The sequence below is a fragment of the Jaculus jaculus genome, chromosome 6 (genome assembly GCF_020740685.1).
Source record: "Jaculus jaculus isolate mJacJac1 chromosome 6, mJacJac1.mat.Y.cur, whole genome shotgun sequence".
NCBI classification, from domain to species: domain Eukaryota; kingdom Metazoa; phylum Chordata; class Mammalia; order Rodentia; family Dipodidae; genus Jaculus; species Jaculus jaculus.
Genome location: NC_059107.1, coordinates 24,290,821 through 24,311,188, shown reverse-complemented (window position 1 = coordinate 24,311,188; position 20,368 = coordinate 24,290,821). Strand labels below are relative to the sequence as shown.

Here is a 20,368-nt window from a genome sequence, read left to right as displayed (position 1 = left end):
CAGACAGAGTTGCCAAGGGAAGACAGGGTCATGGAAAATGCCCTCCTGGTGCCCGGGCTTGTGTATCTCGAGATCATGCCTCCACACAGAGAACAGCACCCACCTCTGCACGGAAGCCTCGTACACACCACTGTCCCCAGCCACGGATTCGTCGGACACTGCAGCCGAGACACAGGTCACTTTGAGGCCACACCCTGGAGCTGCATTCGCGGCTGAATGAGAAGGGAGGGGAAAAGGAAAAGACGGGTTCAGAAAACAGGGCACCAAACATGTCACTTAGTGTTTTATGACCCTCAGGAACTGGTTCAGCCCCAGATTTCTGCTTTGTGAAGTGGGAACAGCACCTGTTTTATAGGATTACTGAGGACTGAATGAGGGTAAATCCTTAGATCAGAGGTGCAACACCAGGCAGTGGCACACACTTTTAATCCTAGCACCCCGGAGACAGAGGTAGGAGGATCACTGTGAGTTCAAGGCTAGCCTGAGACAACATAGTGAATTCCAGGTCAGCCTGGGCTATAGTGAGACCCTGCCTCAGACAAAACAAAACAAAACAACAACAACAAAAAAAAACAAAAACAAAAACAAGAGTTGGGACAAGCTAAGTGTTCATAATGTTGCTATATAGCTTGGACTCATGATCTTTCTGCCAGAGCTTCCTGAGTGCCGGAATACTCAGCTACTGGTATCCGTGAGCCAATATAATAGGCCCTGCACTCTCAGTAGAGGCAAGGAAAGATTAACCATCCACTTTCCTACTTGCCCAGTCCAATCCATTCACAAGTCTGTTCCTCCTCTTTTCTACCCTCAACATAGGCCCAGGGCACACAACCAGGCACTGTGCACAAGGTATGTGGGGCCCCACTGCCAGGTCCAGGGCTACAGAGCTGAGGAAGGCAGTTCCTTCCCTCTGTGGGGTGAAGAAGGTCAGTCCAGGTCTTTCAACCCCACAGCCCCTGGGAGCAGATGAAGATTCGGAGAGCCTGGGTTCAGTACTGTGGTGATGAGAGAGCAGCTTCCCCAGTCTGGTCCCATGTCCACTGAGCCTGCGAAGACCTCCTGCTTTCCGCTCTAGGAACCTCCACTCTCCACCGAGCCACTTAAGGAGCTCGGTTTGTCTGCTGCTGGAACAGCGGCATGCATCGTATAACCTGCTTGGTGTCTGAGCTCTGCCTGGCATCACCCACTGTGGCGGAGCCTCCTGGAGATGGTACTGAGGAATCATGCCCAGCTCCGTGCGCCGTCTCTGGCCCAGGTGTTGGGAGGGAAGGAAGAGGGATTGGTTCCCAGCACGTGGCTGGGTCTGAGCATCATTATGTGTCTCCGTCGGAGATACTCCTGAAGCGTCGGAGGTTCCACCTGCGTGCCCTGCTCTCTGGGGAACAATCTGCCGAGGCTTGCCATCTGCTGTCACAGAGGGTTGTTTTTATTTTTGTTTGAGAGCACTCAGCAAGATTCCCTTCCTGACGAGGGAACCCCAGGGAACTCTCTTCTCCTCTTTAAAAGAAACAGCTGGCACTCAGAACTTCTGGGTAAACCGGGACACCGCAGCTCTCCACCACCCTGCATACGAAAGGGACAATTGCAGGCACAGCAGTTGCCCCAGTCCTGCCCGTTCTGCTGAGACAACACCCACTTCACGGTTACTAGGCTTCAATGGAGAAGGACACAAAACGGGCCCTGAAATCCTCTATTCCATGACCCAAGAAATCACAGCTACTACTGTTGCTGGAGAGGGGAGCGGGGCACCAGGACAACCGAGGATTGTCAGGAGAGCTCACTGACCACCTTGCCCTGGAAGGTGGTTCTGGTGTGCCAGCAGGCACCAGTCAAGTTGCGCACTTGCGTGACACTCGAGGGCTGGGTGGGACACGGAAGGGCTTGGGCTCTGGGATTAGACACCCCTGAGCTCCAGGCGCAGCTTCTCATCAGCTGTAAGGGTAACCCCAAGGCAACTGATGTTACCCCTGTGAACCTCAGTCTACGAAATGGGTAGACAAGAAGTAACCTTGGTTTTCAATGGAATGCATCTCCAATAAGTGTGAAAGGCCCGACTCCCTATGTGACTGCAGCTACAAGTCTCCCGTTCAAATAAGCCTGCAGGCTGGAGAGATGGCTCAGCAGTTAAAGTGCTTGCTTGTGAAACTAAAAGACCCAGGTTCGATTCCCAAGTACCCATGTAAGCCAGATGCACAAGGTCGCGCATGTGTCTGGAGTTCATGTGCAGTAGCTACAGGCCCTGGTGGACCCATTCTTTTTCTATCTGCCTGGCTCTCTCCCCCTCTCTCGAATATATAAAGTATTAAAAAATAAGCCTTGCTTGTCATATTTCAGGAGATTCCCACTTGAATCTTAGTTAACTCCAGAATGTTCTTTTTGACCCCATGCTGGTTGCACGTCAGCTCAGATCCATTCCCTGGCTTCCACAGTCACATGTTGCAACTGGTATAAAAATCACAGCCTGCCAGGTCCTGCATGATCAGAACTAATCCTCCAGCCTTGCTGGCGACCCCTTCTCTCGAACTCACGGCTTCCCAGCCCCCATTTGAGTTCTCTGTTGTGGACCCGGAGCATTTCCTCTTGTTCTAGTTTTTCTCTGTTTATATGAGGTGGGTGGGTCTTGCTATAGAGCTCAGGCTGGCCTCGAACTGGCTATGTGACCACAAGGGTAGCCCCTAACTCTAATCTTTCTGCCTCAGCCTACCAGGTGCAGGGACTGTGGGTGTGTAGTGGAATGCCCGCTTGCCCTTGCCCTACCCTTCTCGTCATTCAAGCCTCTAACTCTGATGCCCCATTCTGTAATGGGACCAGTTGCCGCATGATCCTGCCACCTTCACTTTGCCTTAACTAAAATCAACCCAGCCTTCCTTGCTTCGGTTGGGTATGTGGTCACAACAATGAGGAAAGGCCCCATATACCTTTCTTCACAGCGATCCCACTGGCTCAACCACATTCCCTATCTGTTAACATAAGCTTTCGGAGAACAGGGACCCTGTCTATCTTCAGTGCTGATCCTTAGTGACTAACCCAGTGTTTGCCCCATGGCATGTCTGCTGGAGGCATACATGAAGGAGTCCACGAACATATTAGCTCAGGGTCTGGAAATCAGTCTCAGCTGGAGCTGAGTGGCTTCTGAACGTGTCAGTCCACCACAAACCCCTTTAGCAAAGGACCCAGCACAGCCTGCAGTAATAAATATCAGCTCGGTGAATATTCTACCCTGAATGCATAGAGACCCTGGATACAGCCAGGAATTATCACGGGAGCACAAAGTGTCTCTTTCCCACCTTCGCGCTCCCCACCGGGAGGGCCTGTTCTACCTTGGCCCACAGCCTTGCCCTGGGGTCCCGGGTCTTCCAGCCGGTATCTTTCCTGGGTGTTACTCCCAAGGGTCAGCTCACAAAGAGTGGCGCTCAGCTCTGGATCCTCGAACTCCAGCGGCGTCAGGAAAGTGTCTCCGGTCAGGAGGGGGTCGGCAATGAGAGGGGAGCAGGGAGGCGACGGGGAGGAGAGAGAGGAGCGTGGGGACAGTGAGGTCATAGACTTTGGCGTGCCGGACAGGGAGCGCAGAGCCTGCAGGCGGCCGCCCCGCTCAGCTTTCTGAGTCTTAGCCACCTCGTCCTCATGGATGGTGGTGATGCAGCCCGAGGGCCGGAAGCCCGTGGTCCCCTCGAGAAGCAGCAGCTCCACCTTGCTCTGCAGCTCCGAGTCCAGCTGCTCCAAGGGGTCGTAGTAGAGGTCGGTGAAGCTAGCTGAGGTGGAGGAGTCAAGGCTGGAGGTGACCAGGGAGCCCCGGCTAGACGTAAGTGACCCAGGGCTGCTGCCTGAAGATAAAGACTGCATGCTGCCGGACAGGCTGGGGACAGGAAGACAAGCAGAGAGACATGGAGTCAGGTGGCCGCTGGAAAACACAGACACTCGGAACACATCGCCTCCCTGCCCCACTTGATAGACCATGTACCCATCTAACTAAGGAGAAAACAAACACCCTGTGAAGGCCACCGACAGAAAAGGAAGCTGAGCTGGGAGGAGGACTTAAACTCACTGTCCCCGCCCTCCTTGTTTCACTAAGTCAGGCTGGCCTTGAACTTCTGACTCTCCTGCCTCCTCCTGAATGTGCCACCACGCTCAACTCATTTCTTTACTATGTTAAAATACTTAACTTATGGGCTACAGAGATTGTTCAGTGTTTAAAAGTGCTTGCTTGCAAAGCTTGAAGACCCAGGTCTGATTCCCCAGTGCCCATCTAAAAGGCAGACGTACAAAGTGGCACATGTGTCTGGAGTTCATCTGCAGTAACAGGAGGTCCTGGCACACCCATACTCACTTCCTCTCTCTCTAATAAATAAATAAAAATATGAAAAAATATATTTAACTTAGGCCAGGTGTGGTGGTGCATGCTGGGCAGAGTGAGAGCTGCTTCAAAATTAAATTAATATGGGTCAGGGAGACGCCTTAGCTTGCCTGCCAAGCATGCTGACCCTGGTCCAATTCCCCAGTACCCACGTAAAACCAGATGCACAAAGTAGTGCCTATGTCTAGAGTTGGTTTACAGTGGCAACAGGTCCTGGTGTGCCCATTCATTCTTTCTCTGTCTCTTCCAAACAAAAACAAACATTTAAATAAACAAAATAAAACAGAGTAAAACAAATACCCTCACTTAAGCCAGGGAGGATTAAGTACAGGGTAGAGCTGGGCAGGGTCACCTGCTGGCCATGCCCAGGAGGACAATCATCTAGCACCCATGCCTTACCTTCTCAGCTGGGAGTGCAGGACTGCCACCTGCCGAGTAGCTTCCTCCAGTTCTCGCACCAGCTGGTTCCTCTTACTGTTTAACTTTAACCTGAAAGGACAGGGGCATAACCGGGGCCCTTTGAAGGGACACAGTGCACCACTGCCTCCCAGCCCCCGCCCCAGGAGCACACCAGGGCTTGCGCTGTCACAGAGGGACACATCAATCCGAGGACACATATGCAAGAACTTGTTAGAAGCATCTAACTATGGTGTTTTTGGAGAAATACAGCCTCTCTACACAATGTGATCCTATAGCCGGGCGTGGTGGAGCACACCTTTAACCCCAGCACTTGGGAGGCAGGGGTAGGAAGATCACTATGAGTTCGAGACCACCCTGAGACTACATAGTGAATTTCAGGTCAGCCTGGGCTACAGCAAGATCCTACCTCGAAAAACCAAAAAATAAATAAATAAAAAAAATAACAAAAACATTGTAATCCTCTAATAATAGCAGTACGATTCAGGGACTGTGATAGTGGAACGTAAATCCATTGCCTTAATTCAGTCATGTAATGATACTTGCATGGTAAGAATAAGTTTTACCATTTAACAAACAAGGAAGTGAGGTTCTGAGTGTTAAATAAGTTGCTCAAAGTTACGAAATGAGTGGCAGAATCAGAATTCTACCCAATCGTCCTTTCCTCTTCTCTCTACCTGTTAACTCCTCCTCCCCTTTTTGAAGTACCAGTCACTGAGCGCCTTTGCAAACTAAATGCTGCCCCGGGCGCCAAGGACGAGGCAGTGAGGAAAGAGAAGGTGTTTCAAGTCTTAGCGAGTGTGGGGTAGAGGACAAAAGATAACAGCATTAACACCACGTGACACTGTCCACAACAGAGCTGAACACAAGACCCCTAATTTAGACTTTGAACAGGTGGCCTTTAAAAAAATTATTTTAGGGCTGGAGAGATGGCTTAGTGGTTAAGCGCTTGCCTGTGAAGCCTAAGGACCCCGGTTCGAGGCTCGGTTCCCCAGGTCCCACGTTAGCCAGATGCACAAGGGGGTGCACGTGTCTGGAGTTCGTTTGCAGAGGCTGGAAGCCCTGGCGCGCCCATTCTCTCTCTCTCCCTCTATCTTTCTCTCTGTGTCTGTCGCTCTCAAATAAATAAATAAATAAAGATTAAAAAAAAAAAAAGAGCAGACCAACTTTTAAAAAAATAAATAAATAAATAAATAAAAATAAAAAATTATTTTACTAGGAATGGTGGTGGTGCACATCTTTAATCCTAGCTCTCAGGAGGCAGAGGTAGGAGGATCATCATTAGTTTGAGACCACCCGGAGACTCCAGAGTGAGTTCTAGGTCAGCCTGGGCTAGAGTGAGACCCTACCTCAATAGTAATAATAATAATAATAATAATAATAATAACAACAACAACAACTTACTGGGCTGAAGAGATGGCTCAACAGTTAAAGGCGCTTGCTTGCAAAGCCTGACAACCAAGTTTTGATTCCCTAACACCCATGTAAAGACAGATCCACAAAGAGGTACATATGTCTGGAGTTTGTTTGCAGTGGCAGGAGGCCCTACAACACCCACACTCACTCTGTTTGCCTCTTTGTCTTTCTTCTCAAATAAGTAAATATATTTTTAAAATTTAATGCATTATTTTGCTTGTGTGTGTACTGTGTGTGTATGGGTGTGCCAGGGTCTTGTGATGCTATAAATGAACATGAACTCCCATTGGCTTTACCAGGACGGCTGGGAAATGAAATCCAGGAAAGCTGTGCATGCCCATGCCTTTAGTGATGAGCCGTCTCTCCAGACCTGAATGTGGCTCTTGTCTGCGCCCTCCTTGGTTCCTGGGCTCAATGTTGGACCACTTGCCTAGGGCTCTTGGCAACAAATGAGGCACATGACCAAGTTCTAGCCAATTAGATGTGAGTAGAGTCATGTGCATATGGTTGAAGGGGCTAAAGGCTGTAGGCATGTGTGTCTTGCTCACAGGCTTTTGCAGTCTCAACAGGGAGGTGTCACAGGAAGGAAGGGCATGGACTCCTGAATGACCACATAGAAGGCTAGCAGTTACTGGAGTACCAATTATATAGTACATGGATAAGAAATACACTTTTTTTTTTTTTTTTGGTTTTTTGAGATAGTGTCTCACTCTAGCCCAGGCTGACCTGGAATTCACTATGCAGTTTCAGAGTGGCCTGAAACTCACAGCAATTCTCCTACCTCTGCCTCCCAAATGCTGGGATTAAAGGTGTGTGCCTGGGTCCTTTGGCTTTGCAGTTAATTGCTAAACTACCTCTTCAGCCTAAGAAATAAACTTCTCTTGAGTTAATCCAAAGAGGTGTGGGACCATTGCAGCAAGTCTATCTCCTATTAAAAGAGAAATTTGTTGGGCATGGTGGTGCACACCTTTAATCCTCAGGAGGCAGAGGTAGGAGTATTTCCAAGAGGTCGAGGGCATCCTGAGACTACATAGTGTATTCTAGGTCAGCCTGAACTAGAGTGAGACCCTACCTTGAAAAAAAAAAAGAGAGAGAGAAATTTGCTAGGCATGGTGGCACACGCCTTTAATCCCAGCACTTGGGAGGCAGAAGTAGGAGGATTGCCATGAGTTTGAGACCACCCTGAGACGACATAGTGAATTCCAGGTCAGCTTGGGTTAGAGCAAGACCCTACCTTAAAAAACAAAACGAGAGAGAGAGAGAGAGCGAGAGAGCGGAAGATGGATGGCAGAAGTTGGTTAGGAAAGGGTACTTTTTTCCTAGATGAAGTAGGCCAAAGTCATTCATTTTGCTGAAAGATCTGAATGGAAAATTCCCCAATAGTAGATTCCTCCCATTGCTGTGTGGTTCCTAGTCTCATCCGCACCCTGCTGGAGACGAAGTGACTGACCATTGCTCCCTGGACACGGGAAGTTATCGAGAGCACAAAGTAGCCTAGTCTAGGGCCTGGGAGAAATGGCTCGTCTCCACAGAAAGTCAAGCCAGACCACGCCGCGTGGACACCTCACCACCAGACCACTTGCAGTCTGCCCCCGGCAGCCCCGGGGAAGGACTCTGGAAGGAGAGCCCCAGAGACTGAGTTGACCACGAATCACGTCAAGGCCACTCTACTCTGCTCTGCTTGTCTGTTCTGTAGTTTCACGGCTTCATTTTCCCCGGGAACAAGAAGGACACTTTTTTTTTTTTTTAAATATTTTTTGTTCATTTTATTTATTTAGTTGAGAGTGATAGAGACAGAAAGAGGCAGAGAGAGAGTGAGTGAGAGAGAGAGAATGGGCATGCCAGGACCTCAGCCACTGCAAATGAACTCCAGACCCACACGCCCCCTTGCACATCTGGCTAATGTGGGTCCCAGAGAATCGAGCCTCGAACCCGGGTCCCTAGGCTTCACAGGCAAGCGCTTAACCACTAAGCCATCTCTCCAGCCCAAGAAGGACACTTTTGAGCCATGTCTTGACTCACCTCTCATCTGTGCAGACGGCAAGCAGCCTGGTGGAAGGGGCTGTAATGAACAAGCCCCACAGCTCTCAAGAGAATGGGCAGCAAGGCTGTAAAATCCCCGGTCCCTCCACGAGGGCAAAGCCCAGAAGGAGAGTGGGGCCTGGGTTCAAGAGGTAGAGCTCACTGGTTTCTACGCAACAGGCATGTGCAGTACACATGGTCCCTACGGGGAGCTGGGCAGGATGGTGAGGGTACTACAGACAAGCTGCCTGGACTTCCCGAACACAGTGGGGGCAGCCACTGGGCAGCAACACGCAGGTGTGGAGGCCTCCTCCCAGCTGCTGTGGACCCGGCAGGCCAGATGGCATGAGTGGGACCTGAAGTACCCACTGGGAAGCCAAAGACCCAGAAGTGTGGAAGCAGAAGATGCGGGAGGCAGAGCTGACATCCCCACTAGCTCGCCATCTGGGGTGCTGGCTAAAAATCCCAGGGCCCGGGCTGCATCTCAGGCTCGAAGACCAGGTTCTTAGGGTGGGCCAGGGTGCTCACATGGACTCTGATGAGGGGTGGCAAGGGCTTGTGGGAGGGCAGAGTGAAACTGGGGGAGAGAAGGAGCAAGTATAGTCCTGATGGACTTGGGACTGAACTCCCACAGGTCCTGTGGTTGGCCCTCTGCAGACATGTTTATTGCTGTCTTCAAAGGCACCTTGAAAGGGAGAGGCTATGGATGGAGATTCATGATAATTCCGGTTTGAAGGGAAAAAAGGGAAGGAGGAGCAGAAGAGAAGGGAAAGAAAGTAACCAGGGAGAAACAAGCACCACGGCTGGGAAGATGGCTCAGCAGCTAAAGGCGCTTGCTTGTAAAACCTGCAGGCTGGGTTCGATTCCCAAGTACCCACGTAAAATCCAGACACGCACAGTGGCAAATGCATTTGGAAGTTTGTTTGCAGCAGCAAGAGACCCGGGAGTGCCCATTCTCTCCCTCTGCCTCCCTCTGTTCTCTTCCTCACAAATATAATTAAAAAAACCAAAACAAAAATAAACAGAGTGAGCTGGAGAGATGGTTCAGTGGCTAAGGTGCTTGCCTGCATAGCCTAAGGACCCAAGTTCAATTCCCCACTAACAAACAAAGCCCCATGAAAAGTGGCACATGCATCTGGAGTCCAGCTGCAGTGGCTGGAGGTGCTGGCATGCCCATTCTTTCTGCCTGTCTCTCTGCTTACAAATGAATAAATAAATAACATTTTGGGGAAAAGAAAAGAAGTACTCAAAGATGCACATACACACAGAAGAGAAAGAGAACAGCAGAAGCCCAGGGATGAACGCAGACAGGCACGGAGCAAAAAGCAAGCAGCTACTGGGCTGGAGAGATGGCTTAGCGGTTAAGCGCTTGCCTGTGAAGCCTAAGGACCCCAGTTCGAGGCTCGGTTCCCCAGGTCCCACGTTAGCCAGAGGCACGAGGGGGCGCATGCGTCTGGAGTTCGTTTGCAGAGGCTGGAAGCTCTGGCTCGCCCATTCTCTCTCCCTCTATCTGTCTTTCTCTCTGTGTCTGTCGCTCTCAAATAAATAATTAAAAAAAATGAACAAAAAATATTAAAAAACAAAAAAAAAGCAAGCAGCTACCAATGGAGCAGCAGGATCCTCGCCATTCTTCTTACTCTCCTCTGAAGGCACACGTGGCTTCCTGACCTTGTGCTCTCTGCCTTCCTGACCACTACACAGCCCCAAGACACCATCCTCCCGGACCTCCACGGGGCCTGATGCAGAGCTGCGGGCCTGCGCTGGCTGTAGAGACTCACTGCTACAGAAAAGCCCGCAGACCTTTGAAAGATGGGGGTGAAGGCAACCCTGACAGTCCTTCTGAGTGGGCAGCTCCCAGAAGTGAGCACGGGCTTGAGCCACAAGCCTGCGGGGCGCAGAACCCCTGGTTCATGGGAGGTCTCCTCATCTGTGAAATGAGGATTGCTCCCAAGGTAATTGGGCAGCTACTCTCACTTTTGGTTAGAGAAGCTTCTCTTTTTAGATGGTGGTAACCACTGGGATGACTCAAAAGGCACTAAGGTGCTGAGAAGAAGTGACAGAGGAGTGCTCAGCACTGCAATATCTCTATCACACCTTCCAAGGCTCAGGGTCCATTGTGGAAGAGGTGGTGGAAAGAATGTAAGAGCCAAAGGAAGGGAAGGACTCCTTACAAGGTGCTCCTCCAGACACAAAATGGCCTGGATATCCATGATCTTGCAGTGCCTACACAAGACCATCATAATAGGAGGAAAATATCGTGACATCAAAATAAAAGAGACTGATTGAGAGGGGGAGGGGATATGATGGAGAATGGAGTTTCAAAGGGGAAAGTGGGGGTGGGGGGAATTATCATTATTTATTGTCTATAATTATGAAAGTTGTCAATAATAATTTTTTTAAATGAAAGAAATATAGGGACCTTGGGAAACCTGGGTGCTCACCCTTCTGATTGCTAGAGGTAGGAGAGGGCACACGTTTTAGACTCTCCAGTCTGACATGTTCTGCTGTGGGGCTGGCCAAGAGCATTTTGACGACCTGTTTGATTACTGTAAGCATTTTGGTTTACAACCCTTGTCCCTATCAGTGGTCTCTAAAATGCAATCCCTGAGCATGTGCTGAAATAAACTTGGTGGACCATAAAAAATGAAAAGAAACAATCTGGGTGGGGTGGCTCATACCTTTAATTCCAGCACTTGGGAGGCACATGCAGGAAGATCACTGTGAGTTCAAGGCCAGCCTGGGACTACAAAGAGTATTCCAGGGCAACCGGGGCTCAAGTGAGACCCTGCTTCTCAAAAAAAAAGGCTGGAGGGATGGCTTAGAGGTTAAGGCATTTGCTGGCAAAGCCAAAGGACCCAGGTTCAATTCCCCAGGACCCACGTTAGCCAGATGCACAAGGGGGCGCACGTGTCTGGAGTTCATTTGCAATGTCTGGAGGCCCTGGTGCACCCATTTTTTCTCTCTCTCTCTCCCTTTTTCTCTATCAAATAAATAAATAAACAAAAATAAAATATTAAATAATATATATAAAGAAAAATGAAAAAAGAAAATAAAAGAAACACAGTCTTCACCCTGTATCCTGGAAGAATTAGTTCCAGGCCCCTTCCATAGATACCAACGCTCAAGAACTCATATAAAATGGCGTAGTATTTATACACAACCTACACACATCTTTCTGTGTGCTTTCAGGGGTGTCTCACCTTTAGACCCTGTGAAAACATGCTGTTATCTATAAATGTGTAGGGCTACACTGACAGACACACGTGGCGTGTTGGTTGCAGGTTAGACAGGCTTGCTAAATCACCTCTAGATGACTCATAATGCCTAACACAAAGCAAATGCTATATAAATAATTATTATAGTAAAGCAGTATGTATTTTTTTTGTATTAATTTTATCTTCTTCTTCAGACATTTTTAATCTGCTATGATGGTCTGACTGTCTAACAGAGGAAAGAAAGTACCAGAGGACACCTGGGCAGACCTTTTCTTTGTTTTGTTTTTTGTTTGTTTTTCAAGGAAGGGTGTTGCTGTAGTCCAGGCTGACCTAGAATTCACCATGTAGTCTCAGGGTAGCCTCGAACTCATAGTGATCCTCCACTTGTGCCTCCTGAATGCTGGGACTGAAGGCATGTGGTACCCTGCCTAGTCTGGGAAGACTTTCTGTATCATGCTTCCTGTATAAAGTTGCAGTGTACTGGTGCACAGGATGGTGATTTATGGTCCCTGACATGCCATTCTAGAAAGCTGTGAGATCTCTAACTGAGGGTGCCTCATAATGTCCCTCTCACTCCTGCTGGGCCGAGAGGACAGACTGGCATGTTCTTCCTTATCCCTGGTCCATGAGACCCGTCTGGCTGTGCCTCTCCATCCGAGACCCACCTTTCAGCCAAGGCCTTGCTCTGGGTGTCCCGGGCTGTCTGCAGGTCCTTCTCCAGCCGTTTCCGGGCCATCTCCAGCTGCTCCACCTCCCCCTGGGTCCACTTGCGCGGGCTGATAAAGCGCATCTCCTTCAGCAGCTCCTCCTTCTCGTTGATGAGAATGAGCCGGTCCGTCTCCGAGTCTAGCGCCCCAGGCCAGGCCTCACTGTCAAGCTTGGCCAGCTGGATCTTGAGGTTGGCGATTCTGGGGGTCAAGAAAGCGAGTAAGACTGATGAACAAGAGGTTGGCAGGAACAAGGAAACAGTTGGCATTTCCAAGGATATAAGGTACTGCGGGCCATGACATCCTCAGAGCTGTCTTTGACAGTTAATATCTTCCTTTTGATCAGGATGGTATCTCTAGGGAAAATGTGTAGACAAGCTCACAGGTCAACAACGCAGGGGGCTCTGTAGAGGTGGGTAAAGACATGAACCAAGGCAGGTCCTAAGTCTGGTAGAGTAGATGTCTGGACGTAGCACCAGGTAACAGACTCTTACCATGAACTGTGTGACCTTGGGCAAGATGCTCATGTCACTGAAGGGAATAGTAAGGTCTCCTTCCTCACGGGGTAGTGGCTAAAAGACGTGCAATCTATATTTATAAACCCTTGAGCAGGAAGGATGGCTTGGCAATGAGCACCTGCCTGCAAAGCCAAAGGACCCAGGTTCAATTCCCCAGGACCCACATAAGGCAGATACACAAGGGGGCACAAGTGTCTGGAGTTCATTTGCAGTGGCTGGGGCTTTGGAGCACCCATTCTCTTTTTCTTTCTCTGTGCCTCATTCTCTCTGTCAAATAAACAAATAAAAATAAAATATTTAAGGCCGAGGTGGTGGCTCAAGCCTTTAATCACAACACTTGGGCGGCAGAGGTAGGAAGACCGCCGTGAGTTCAAGGCCATCCTGAGAATACAAAGTAAATTCCAGGTCAGCCTGGGCTAGAGTGAGACCCTACCTTGAAAAACCAAAAAATAAAAAGACACAAATAGTTTAAATAAATAAATACATTTATAAACCCTCAAAGCACAGCACTGGCAGACAGAGAGCCCTCTCGGTATTTGTTAGCTGGTTGGACTATTCTTAAGTCATGCAACAGTGGGAAAATACCCTGAACCATGAAGATGGAAAAGCAATCACTCATCCTTACAGAGGCTGTGAAAATTAGCCAGTACATACGCAAGAAGGGAATATTATGGGCACTGAATTGGCAGCAGTGGCAGTTACTGGACTGCTGCTAACCTTGTATCCATCCTCTCAGTTCTGAGTGGTGGTGGTGCTACACTAACAGCCGTAGATTTGGGGGTCCAGAGGCCCCAAGTTGGAGTCCTGCCTGTGGCTTTCATGACCAAAGGAATCCCTTCCTTCTCTTTCTTCCCTCCTTCCTACCTTCCTTCCTGGGGGTGTGTAAAGGTTTGTGTGCATGCTCTCGTGTGTTAGTGGGCATGTACCATGGTGTGCCAGGTCGAGGTCAGGGGACAATCAATGTATAGGTGTCAGTCCCAGCCTTCCACACCACTGAGGCAGGGTTTCCCATTGTTCACTGCTCCCTGTGACGGCCTAGCTGGCCTGTGAGTTTCTGGGAGATTCTCCTGTCCCCTCCTCCCAACGTGCTGTAGATGTGCTGGGATTTCAGAAGCCAGACACAGCTTCTGGCTTCTTACTTGGACTCAGGGACTCGGATGCTTGCAGAGAGAGCGCTTCACCCATGTTGGGGAGATGGCTCACGGGGTGAAGCACTTGCTATGTAAGCAAGAGGACCTGAGCTTGGAACCATCCCCCCACGCCCGCGCCACCCCAGCACCTACGGAAGATGTTGGGTCGGGTTGCACATACACGTGATCCCAGCACTGGGGAAGTGGAAGTAGGTGCGTTCCTAAGGCTTACGGGCTAGCTTGTCCAGCTTTATCAGGGAGCTCCAAATTCAGCAAGAGATCCTGTCTATCTCAAAGAAGAGGAGGAGGACAACTGAGGAAGATATCTGATGTCCACCTCTGGCCTCCACATGCACATATGTGTACGCATACCCCCCTCATGTATGGCCACCTGCATATAAACATGCACTCACACACACATACAAAGAAATCATTTTGGGGGCTGGAGAGATGGCTCAGTGGTTGAGGTGCTTGCCTGCAAAGCCTAAGAACCCAAGTTCAATTCTCCAATACCCGTGTAAAGCAAGATGCACAAAATAGCACATGGATCTGGAGTTTGTTTACAGTGGCTAGAGGCCCTGGCATGCCCATTCTCTCTCTCTAGAGGAAGCTGAGGATACAGAACCATGTTAAAGAAAGTGTTTTTTTTTTGTTGTTGTTGTTCATTTTTATTTATTTATTTGAGAGTGACAGAGAGAGAAAGAGGGAGAGAGACACAGAGAGAGACAGAGAGAGAGAATGGGCATGCCAGGGCTTCCAGCCACTGCAAACGAACTCCAGATGCGTGTGCCCCCTTGTGCATCTGGCTAACGTGGGTCCTGGAGAATCGAGCCTTGAACCGGGGTCCTTAGGCTTCACAAGCAAGCGCTTAACCGCTAAGCCAGCTCTCCAGCCTTAAAGAAAGTGTTTTTGCATGTACAAACTTAAGGGTTTGAGTCCCAGCAGCAGCAGTAAAACTAATTTTGGTATCACAAGCCTCTAGCATGGTGCCTGGTATAATGCAGGTGCTTAATAAATGTTAAGGGAAGGAATCTTAACTTGTCTAAGACCTGGTATCCGTGTCTGTAAGCTGGGGATAATGATGGTACCCTAACAGGTAGGCTGTAAGCATCGTGTGAAGAAGTTGCAAAAAGACCTCGTTATATATTTCCAAATGTTCTACAGACATGAGATTCCATCTCCACTGGGGGAAAAATGAATCCACCGCATAACTGAGTATTGCTACAAATATCTAAAAGCAGTCACACCATGATGCCTTGTGATATAAAGTCCCACACTGAAAAAAAAATGAATCTGAAGTCTTTCCCTAGACACATATCCCAAGCAGGAATTCTGATTTCATATGAATGTCTATAGCAGTGCACAAGAATTAGTTTTGGGACACCTTGACGGCTGTTAATCGCAGTACCTGAGACCCAGAATGCTCTGGTAAGGTCTGGTGTGGCTTAATGAGAAGGAGGACATTGAAGAGTGACCAGTGTCTTCTTGGGTGTACTTTGTAGGATGCTCTCCCATGCCACCGTGCCTTAAACATCAGGTGAGCCATCCTTTGGAGAATCTGATAAGAACCACCAGCCTCCACCCTCAGGCATGCACACAGGAAGTCCCGGTGTTACTGCTGCTTCTATTCCCCGCGTCAAGCGTCACAGCCTGGGCTTTACCACTGGGCTGCCCTGCCCTGCCCATCAAATCTAGCTTTGGGTCCTGATGACGTGTTGAGCGGCTCAATTCCAGGTGGGACATGTCAGTCCTTCAGTCTCCCCAGGACTGATTATCTTAGACAGCTGTTAAAGCAAAACTGGAACCAATCTAGTTTGAGAGTAGTCCTCTTTCAAAGGATCGAGAGGTGCTAATACACACATTCTATTGTCTTGTTGAACCCCAAGGGGAGCTGAAATACTGCACAGGGCACGTGACTCTTTCTAACCCCACCACGATCCCACTCCTTCATTGTTGACACCCTAATTTATCTTTTGGAAACTAGGCCTCCCCTAAAACTTTCAAGTCACTTGGTAAGCTATAATTTCCTTCCCAGCATGAGCATGTGACCTACTCCTGGACCTTTAGGGAATTCTAATGCCCCACCCACTGCTGGCCCTGCAACAATGATCCGCTCATCCAAAAATGCCCAGGAATCTCAGACCTGGGAGGGTTCTTAAGCTGCTGGGGACAGTACTTGAGAGGCTGGGGCAGGAGGATTGTGATTTTAAGACCGACTTGATCTACACACTGAGACCCTGTCTCAAAAAAAAAAAAAAAATCTAAGTCTTCTGGCCTCCACACTCTGGTACACAATCCTTAAGATTGTCTCAGAGGGGGAAAATGCGACAGAACAGAAAGATGGGAAATTATGGAGATGTAGGAAGGGAAAGGAGCCTCTCACCCTGGTGTCTGGTTGAAGCCTCTCAACAGCTGAGAAACAAGAATTCCAGCACAGTTAACAATATCTGGAGACTCAGGAGGCAGGTCAGTGGTTAGGGGCACTTGCTTGCAAAGTGCTGCCCAGGGTTCAATTCACCAGTTCCCATGTAAAGGCAGATGCAAAAAAGTTGTGCATGCATCTGGAGTTCATCTGCAGTGGCAAGAGCCCTGGCATGCCCATGTTTTTTTTTTTCTCTCTCTTTTTCATTGCTTCCTCCCTTGGTGCCTCTCAAATAAGTAAAAATGTATTTCAAAAACCAACAACTGGACTGGAGAGATGGCTTAGTGGTTCAAGCACTTGCCTGTGAAGCCTAAGGACCTAGGTTCAACTTCCAAGAACCCACATAAGCCAGATACACATGGTGGCGCATGCATCTGGAGTTCAGGTACAGTGACTAGAGGCTCTGGTGTGCCCATTCTCTCTCTCTCTCCCTCACTTTCTTAAAAATAAATAAAATATTTGGTGGGACATGGTGGTGCATGCCTTTAATCCCAGCACTTGGGAGGCAGAGGTAGGAGGATCTGTGTGAGTTCAATGCCACCCTGAGACTATATAGTGAATTCCAGCCTGGGCTAGAGCAAGACTCTACCTTGAAACCGGGCCCCCCCTCAAAAAAAAAAACAAAAAAACTTTTGCTATGAAAGTTGCTGACATAAATAACATTCCTTTCATATGCAGATATGTTCTGTTAAACTAGCAATGAGCTGATTTAAAGCCCTTTCCATAAACATTTCTTGGGAATTCACAGAAGACTGTTAACTTTTTCTAAAGTTGTTTTTCAAATTAGCTATGATCATAAATTCACAAGTGTTTTAGCACAATAAACAATCTGTTTACACTTGTCAGCAAGTGCTCTAAAAATGCCAGCTTTGCCATTTCACAGTGGCAGTGAAACCCCAACTGCTTAGTCTCCTGTAGCACCAGAGTGTTTCGATCCCTGGAGTCCACACTGTGGAGGAGTAGCAAGATACTGCGGCAGGCGGTGTCTGCTTTACGACTGCAAGACGGGCTGATTTTGTAACCAAATTTTTTTTTTTCTTTCAGAAGACTATCAGGCTGGGGTTGTAGCTCAGTGGTCAGGTACTTGCCTAACATGTGCAAGGCCCTGAGTGAAATCTCCAGCACTACCACCGCCAAAAAAAAAAGTTCAAGGTCAGCCTGGACAACATGAGATAGCCCACCTGGAAAAAAAAAAAAAAAATCCAAAAACAGAAACAAAGTACAGATGCAAAGAGATAGCTCAGTGGGTAAAATGCTTGCTTTGTAGGAATGAGGACCCAATTTCTACCCCCAGCACCTCTGTCAAATGCTGGGCATGGTGGTATGCTGGTAATCCTGGCACTGGGGAGGTGGAGACAGGTGGATCCTTGGGGCTCACCTGCCAGCCAGTGTAGCCTAAGTGCCGAGCTCCAAGCCAATGAGAAAACTCTCCTCAAAGCAGGTGGATGGTTTTCCTGAGGAACAATACTTAAGGTTGTTCTCTGGCTTCCACACTCAGGTGCACACACTATGTGAACACACACATACCACACACACACACACACACACATGCACACACGACAATCTTTAAACTCACACTGTCGGGAGCTGTTTGGCAGCAAGACATTAGCAAGACTATAGCACCTACATGTAAGCAAGATTATGTACATTCAGTGTCGGAAGCCATTTGGCTGGCCTTAATAGTTTCTTGTACTGAGAAGTGATTGAAGTACAAAAACTCTGTAACAGGAAGGAGTTTTTGATAGGAACTTGTGTGAAGCTCATGGAATTTCTGTCCATGGGAAAACTGTTTGTAAGAAGATATAAAAAGGAATGCTGTGAAATAAAGCTTGCTTCAGTCCTGGACTGGAGTCCTTGCTTTCATTCTTTCTCCTGTCCTTGCTTTCATTCTTTCTCCTGTCTTTCTTTAATCCTCACTCCCCATCAGGCTCAAACCCTTTCATCACACACACTCAGAAACAGCTGGAAACATACCTGTTGCACTTGCCAAGACCCTAGGTTCAATTCCCAGTACCACAAAATAATAAAATAAAATGACTATCATGAATAACATTTTCATACTGTTAAGTCTTTTTTTTAGCCTGTTGCTGAACCAAGCCAAACAAGCCTATTGCTCCTTCTAAACAAACTGCTTCCAGGAACACCAGAAAACTTTGATTCTGAAAACCAACACAACACGTAGCAAGATTAACTAGGCTTTGAGGTAACCAGATTTGAGTTGGGGGCATGGCTCCACTCTGTCTCGTAACTACGTCCTGAACCACTCATTGCCTCTCTGAATTCCAGAGAGGATGCCCGTGTCAAGATGATCTTTGCGGACTGGCAGTGGTCTCTGTGACTGCTGGGACACCCCTCTCCACCCTGGGCCTCTAATTACCTTCTCTTAGCCTCTTCATAGCGCAGGCGCAATCGGACCTTCTCAGCCAACTGGTTGTTGCTGGTGACGAACTAGAGGATGAGAACAAAGTCAGGAATCATGTGGCTGTGGTGGACAGAGCCGAGCTAGGTCTCAAGAGCTCACAGGAGTATGGGATGGCTCACGTCGGGGGCAGCCAAGGATACCCCCCAGTTCCTGGGCTGGCTGGGTGGACTGCACAGAAGTTAGTTAAGTGAAAGCATTTCTCCTCCTCCAAGCTGTGGGGACAGCTTCACGCTCACGTATCTAGCACTTCACACCCACATATCTAGTACTTCATGAAGACAAACTAAAGGCTCAAAATATCATCTTGCAGCCTGAGCAGAGAGCACTGGGGGTGAGAAGGAACGAGGGACAGTTAGTACACTAACCTAGGGAACTGGGAGGGGTCACTGGACAACTAACACAGCGGGACTGAAACCCTGGGCGATGAGAAAGCAGGTTCTAGGGTGTAGAACGGGGCACCTAGTCTGACTTGCAGGTGGCTTATATCTGGTACAAGGCTGGTTTAGGGAAGGTGTGTCAACCTCATACCTGCACTCATCTCTCAAAAGTGGACAGAAGGGCTGGAGAGATGGCTCACTGCTTAAAGAAGGCACTTGCAAGCCGGGCGTGGTGGTGCACGCCTTTAATCCTAGCTTAGAGTGTTAAGGTGCTTGCCTGCAAGGCCAAGGGACCCAGCCAGGCTCAATTCCCCAGTACCCATGTAAAGCCAGATGCACAAGGTGGCTTATGCATCTGGAATTTGTTTGTAGTGGCTACATGCCCTGGTACACCCATTCTCTCTCTCTATTTGTTTCTCTCTCAAATGAATAAATAACTAAAATATTTTTTAAAATGAAAATAAAAAATGGAAAATGCCAGGTGTGGTGGCACAGGCCTTTAATCCCAGCACTCAGGAGGCTGACACAGGAGAATCACCATGAGTTTGAGGCCACCCTGAGACTATGTAGTGAATTCCAAGTCAGCCTGGGCTAGAGCAAGACTCTGCCTCAAAAAACCAAAAAGAAGAAAAAAAAAAAAAAGGTAGAAAGTAGGAACTGCAGAGATGTTAAAAGTGCCTGCTTGCCAAGCCTGAAAGCCTGATGACCCAGGTTTGATTCCCCAGGACCCACGTAAAGCCAGATGCACAAAGTGAACATTTGTCCAGAGTCTGAAGTGCTGAGAGACTCTGGCATGCCCATATTCACTCTGCCCCAATAAAAAAGGGGGCAAGTAGCTTCAAGACTCACCAGATCACACATAGAAAAGTTTCTTATCAGTGAGGGAACAGCTACAGAAATCAGATTGGGGGAGGGGGGTGAGGGCTGGAGAGATGGCTTAACAGTTAAGGCATTTGCCTGCAAAGCCAAAGGACCCAGGTTTGATTCCCTAGGACCCACGTTAGCCAGATACACAAGAAGGCACAAGAATCTGGAGTTTGTTTGCAGTGGTTGGAGGCCCTGGTGTGCCCATTCTCTCTTTCTCTCTCTCTGTCTCTTTCTCTGTCAAATAAATAAATAAATAATAAAATATAAGAAATCAGATGGGGACGGCATTAGCCATGGAGGCCAGGAGGTCCAGTGTCCTCGGCTCCAGAACACCAGACACTCTTAAAATTATGGTGGCTTGGGCTGGAGAGATGGCTTAGCGGTTAAGTGCTTGCCTGTGAAGCTGAAGGACCCCGGTTCGAGGCTCGGGTCCCCAGGTCCCACATTAGCCAGATGCACAAGGGGGCGCACGCGTCTGGAGTTCATTTGCAGTGGCTGGAA

General features: G+C 48.6%; 1 protein-coding gene across 3 annotated transcripts in view; it reads right to left on the bottom strand.

Moving 5' to 3' along the window:
* The window catches only part of Wwc1 (WW and C2 domain containing 1), a 193,464-nt gene that overhangs the window by 46,497 nt on the left and 126,599 nt on the right, over positions 1 to 20,368 (bottom strand). For 2 of the 3 annotated variants that reach the window (XM_045153653.1, XM_045153651.1), the window contains exons 8-12: positions 18,579 to 18,649; positions 12,090 to 12,332; positions 4,754 to 4,843; positions 3,288 to 3,856; positions 104 to 212 (exon numbers count right to left, since the gene is read on the bottom strand). In XM_045153653.1, coding sequence (XP_045009588.1) covers positions 104 to 212; positions 3,288 to 3,856; positions 4,754 to 4,843; positions 12,090 to 12,332; positions 18,579 to 18,649 — 1,082 coding nt within the window. The remainder of the gene's footprint in view (positions 1 to 103; positions 213 to 3,287; positions 3,857 to 4,753; positions 4,844 to 12,089; positions 12,333 to 18,578; positions 18,650 to 20,368) is intronic. The other variant, XM_045153652.1, reaches the window with a different exon arrangement.